Source organism: Lactuca serriola, chromosome 5 (genome assembly GCF_051521515.1).
Source record: "Lactuca serriola cultivar US96UC23 chromosome 5, Lser_US96UC23_V15, whole genome shotgun sequence".
NCBI classification, from domain to species: Eukaryota; Viridiplantae; Streptophyta; class Magnoliopsida; order Asterales; family Asteraceae; genus Lactuca; species Lactuca serriola.
The window spans coordinates 95,829,980-95,835,287 of NC_136412.1; the positions used below are offsets into that span (position 1 = coordinate 95,829,980).

At 34.5% G+C, this 5,308-nt stretch overlaps 1 protein-coding gene across 1 annotated transcript; it reads right to left on the minus strand.

The window, feature by feature from the left end:
* Positions 1–319: 319 nt before the first annotated feature.
* Positions 320–3,843, minus strand: LOC145052814 (actin-7-like). Its single transcript, XM_079000716.1, has 5 exons — positions 3,640–3,843; positions 3,262–3,331; positions 2,335–2,728; positions 1,574–2,187; positions 320–648 (listed from the first exon to the last, which is right to left on the minus strand). The coding sequence occupies exons 2-5, from the start codon at positions 3,319–3,321 to the stop codon at positions 583–585; spliced, it is 1,134 nt and encodes a 377-aa protein (XP_078856842.1). The 5' UTR covers positions 3,322–3,331; positions 3,640–3,843; the 3' UTR covers positions 320–582.
* Between the last annotated feature and the right edge of the window lie 1,465 nt (positions 3,844–5,308).

A 5,308-nucleotide genomic window follows, 5' to 3' on the forward strand; every position in this document is an offset into this window, starting at 1 on the left:
GCAATGACCAAAACAAACATCCCATCATTGCACTTTTTACTCATGAAACGAGGATATATTACCAAAAATATATGCATAAAAATGTGTCAGATCACTACTACCATACCACCCTCAAACATAGTTCTACTAAATGTGAGAAGTCATATGAAGTCAAATTTTGTTACGTTTTATCTTTAAGTGGTCAACCAAAGAAATCACAAATTTCAGCTAAAAACGAAGTGAAACAAGTTAAGAGTCGTCTAAAATTTTCTTTTAAATATTTATAAATTCCGAAGAATACCTCCACTTATAGATTCCCACCTGATTACTAAAACAAACATACTGAAACTCCACCATCGGAGATGTTATCTTGAAACAAAAAATCTAATATACAACTTGACTTGTATAGTTAATATCATGAAGCCATTAGTCATTTCCCCCAATTTTTAAAAGAATTGTGACTAATGAATGAAATGGCGTTTATCCTCTAGTTTGTTAACAACCAACAACTCCACATATGTCCATGTGTGCCTTTCTTACTCCACATGACACATGACATGGAAAATATATAAGAAAAATATAAAACCAGAACAAAATACGTATTTAGAAGCACTTTCTGTGGATGATAGATGCACCAGATTCATCATACTCGGCCTTCGTGATCCACATCTAATTTGAACAAAACAAAAAGTTGGTTAGTCGAATGTCTTAGGGAAAATTATGGAAAACGGCATCATACTTTACATATTTATAACAATAGACAATGTCCTTAAATTTCTTCTCCATAATAGCGACATAGTTTCATTTCTTTACCAATGGTAACAATATGTAACAAGGAGAGTACATTATTGATATTTGAAGTGAAATCTAAGTATGTTGCTATTATCGGTAATTAAGAAAGTTGTGGATGCTATTACGTGTATAAAAAATATAAGTTCAATGCTATTATGGGTAAAAGAATACAAGTAATTTGTGACCATGGGTAGAAGATAAAGTATGTTGCCGATATTAGTAACGAAAGTAAAGTATTTCACTAATTCCCTACTATGTACTTAAGAATAGCATTGTACTTGGATTCATTATCGATAATAGCAATATGTAACCATAATAGCAACACACTTACATTTTTTTACACAAATTTCCATGTAATTACAATTCCTTACCCATAATAGCAACGTAGTTACATTTCAATACCGATACAACTGACAATACATGTAACGAGGATGCTGCTATTATCGGTAAAAAAATTAAGCAGCATTGCTATTATTGGTAAAAAGATGTAAACACACTACTACATGGGTAAAAATAATATAAGTATTTTGCTATTATGAGTAAAAACTAAAGTAAACTCCCCATATTGGTAATGAAATTAAAATACGTTGCTATTCCCAGCAATTTGCCCTATTTTTCAAAAATCATTTATCACAACACTTAATCAGGACTTAATCTGGTAAGCTACATATAGATGCTTCTTTTTGACTAAATGTAGAAAGAGACTTAACAAAAAAAGTTAGGAACAAAGACTTTCCTGATAAGTCAACATTTTACAAATTTGTCCTCATTAGTCATTTTCTATACGAGGGCTTCAATTTACCTGTTGGAACGTGCTGAGAGATGCAAGGATTGATCCTCCGATCCACACACTGTATTTCCTCTCGGGCTTCGCAATCACTTTTATTTTCATGCTGCTAGGAGCAAGGGAAGTGATTTCTTTAATATACCGGTCAACAATGCCCGGTAACATGGTTGACCCACCACCGAGCAGAATATTTTCATAAAGATGCTTCCTCATATCAACATCACACATCATGATCGAGTTATAGGTCATCTCATGAATACCAGCAGCTTCCATTCCAATCAGATGTGGCTGGAAGAGAACCTCTGCGCAGCGGAATCTCTCTGCCCCAATCTTAATAATCTGCCCGTCGGGCAGCTCATAGAGCTTTTCAACAGAGGATTTAGTTTTTGAGGTTTTGAGTTCTTGCTTGTAGTCAAGAGCCACGTATGCAATCTTTTCTTTAATGTCACGAATAATTTCCCATTCGGCTGTTGTGGTGAACATGTAGCCTCTTTCGGTCAGGATTCTCATTAGGCAATCTGTGAGGTCACTGCCACCGAGGTTAAGACGGAGGATGCCATGAGGAAGTACGTGACCTTCGTAAATTGGGACAGTGTGCGTAACACCCTCTCCGGAATCCAACATGACACCTGTAAAAAATAGTATTGTTAGAGAATTTTGCCTAAAAGTAAAATTGTAACTTTATTAAAAAATTGTTTTTTTTTTCTAAACAAAATTGTGCAATTACGAACAATGTAAATTAAAGTTGAAATCCAAAAGAGTAATGCGGAACTAACCAGTTGTACGACCACTTGTGTACAAAGAAAGCACAGCGCCAATCGCAATGTACATGGCTGGAACATTGAAGGTCTCGAACATAATTTGTGTCATCTTTTCTCTGTTTTCCTTGGGATTTAATGGTGCTTCAGTAAGAAGCACAGGGTGCTCTTCAGGAGCAACACGAAGCTCATTATAGAAAGTGTGATGCCAAATCTTTTCCATATCGTCCCAATTGCTGATAACACCATGCTCAATTGGGTATTTCAATGTCAGCATACATCTTTCTGACATGCCTTCATCTCCTACATAAGCATCCTTCAGGCCCATGCCCACCATAACACTAGTGTGACGTGGCCTACCCACAATATTGGGGAACACCACCCTAGGAGCATCATCACCGGCAAACCCCGCCTATAAATTTAGTCAAAGAACAAAAGGAATTCGAGTTTGAGTAACAAAAGGAAAAGACATAAAGACCCTAGAGCATTGTAGATTGTATACAATGGTTGTATGGAAGAAAAGTGGGGCCCATTCGTGTATAATATATGCAATGGAGGGGATATGAGGTGGAGTTGTATGAGGTTCGTAAGTTATTGGAGAAATTGAAAGGGGAAGTTGTATGAGAGTGTATTGATGACATGGCATCTATACAACTCCTATAAAGTTGTATGTTGGTGATTAATGATATAAGATATCTTAAGCAAAGAATTTGCCCCCATATAAAAAAAAAAAAGTTTTTTACCCTTTACTGTAGATATTGCATAATGTTGGTAATAGAATGAAACAATTTGCATTTGTGGTCCAAAACAATAATTTGTTGCATAACTGAGAAAAAAATCGTTTCTTTGCATTAAACAAGTATTTCTCCCTGATTTGAATTCAGAATCAATAATATAATTAAAATCAATAACTAGAAATAGCAACAGAAGAATTCTTATGCTAACCTTCACCATTCCAGTTCCAGTGTCGCAAATAATGGGTTGAATATCATCAGAGTCGGCCATTTCTATAAATCTGCAACACAAACATCAAAAATACAATAAGTTTACACAACACAATCTTTGGCATCCATTATTTTCCAAAGAAATGGCAAGATATTTTCCTATCATTCTCAAGAGCTTCAAAGTAATACCCAGCAAAACAATCTAAAGTATTTTACAAATACAGATAAATCAAGAATGCAAGTCAAACAGATCGCAGATCAAAATACAACGATTTCAATTGCACTTACAGAGAAGATTCTATATAATGAGTGGTAAGAGACTTAGATCGGAAATTAAAAACGATAAAACCATTAAAATTACAAGATAATCGAAGCAAACCTTTAGTTTTTCAGAAGGAAGATGAAGCAGCATAAGGAAACCTCCACTTGCCGGAAACTCAAATCGTAGGCTCCAGTGTGGTTTAGTCTGTTCGGTTGAGAAGTTCATCGTAGGACGAAAGGTTGACTTACAGGAATTAGTAAGTAGTAGGTAGAAGAACAATTAATAATTCAAGAGTCATTCTTATAATAAAGAAATCGATTATAAAATTGTATCATTTTACAGTTACATTTTTCGGTATCTTTCCCGACGAAGTGCCACCTCAAGCTAAAGAATAGAAGATTAGTTGTTAGAGTTAGAGGAGTCCTGACCAAGTGTATATTTAAATATAGGGTGTCGAACATGTAAAATTTTTTGGTTTCGGGTAGAACCAGGATTTACTTAAGAAAATAATACCCGATACCCGACCTATATTGTAATTCAGGTTTTTAGGTTTCGAGTATTCGGGTTTGAGGTCGAGTCGGGTAATTATCGAGTATACCCAAAAATTTCTTAAATGACACTTATTGATAATTTTTTTATTTTTTATTTTTACATGTTGGTTGGTTTAATAAAGAATCAGGTAAAAAATACTTCATACAATTAACAAGTACATATATAATAATAATACAAATCATTATAATATGTTATGTACTTTTTTAATTCCATTATGTGCGATAGTGAGAAATTGAGAATTGTGATGACGGTTCAGGACTTCAGCTTCAGCGTCGTATTCTCTTTGCAAGTTTGTGTCGACTGTCGAGTCGTTGTTCGTAAGAAGGAAATGAAGGGTTTTGTTTTATTTGAAGTGTGCGTACGTGACTGCATTGTATATTCAGTATTGTTTAAAAAACAAATTTGGGTATTCGGGTATACCCGAAAATAAATATTCATACCTAAAACCCGACCTATATTATTACCGGGTTAACCTATTACCCGAATGTTCATACCCGTTACCCGTTCTATACGACCCATTCTACCCGAATTCGGAACGGGTCGGGTGGGTAGAACGGGTTTCGGGTTTTTTCGACAGGCCTATTTAAATATATGCAAAAAAGTTATCCAATCAACCAAATTTAACTCGAAATAAACGGTCGGGGTTAAATTTTCAATACATCTAATCAAGTAGGTTAAATTTAAGTCGTAAATCTCGAGTGTATTTCAATTGATCTCCTCAGGACAAACTGTTTTAATAGCGGTTTCAAGTAAAATGGTCAAACACGAAAAAGTTTGTATTGATACTCAACACATGTTTATATCAATTGTTTTGGATACATTTTGTTTCCTAGCACTAGAAGCGGTGAAGGTCATCAAACTAGTACAAAGGGTCATGCATTATAATGTTATGAAAACTTTTAGTTTCTAGATTAACAGATATTTTGGTTTTTGGATAGATAAGAATGAAATATGTTTATGTGGATCTAATAAGATTTCCTTCTAGTGGATTTGAGGAACAAGGGTTTCATTGCAAGACAAACTGCTTTAATAGCGGTCTCAAGTAAAATGGTTAAACACGGAAAAAGTTTCTATTGATAATCAACATATTTTATACCAATTGTTTTTCATATATCTGGTTTCCTAGCACTAGAAGCGGTGGAGGTCGTCAAACGAGTGCAACAAATCATGCGTTATAATGTTATGAACTCAAGATCCATAGACGTAGTTTTTAAAAAGTTAATTTTACAATCCA

Bases quoted from the DNA above. Each gene is read 5' to 3' on its own strand.
- LOC145052814 (XM_079000716.1), bottom strand. From the start codon at position 3,321: ATGGCCGACTCTGATGATATTCAACCCATTATTTGCGACACTGGAACT. The intron at 2,729-3,261 runs GTTAGCATAAGA...CTAAATTTATAG, and splicing joins CTGGAACTGGAATGGTGAAG to GCGGGGTTTGCCGGTGATGA. The intron at 2,188-2,334 runs GTTAGTTCCGCA...TATTTTTTACAG, and splicing joins CACAAGTGGTCGTACAACTG to GTGTCATGTTGGATTCCGGA.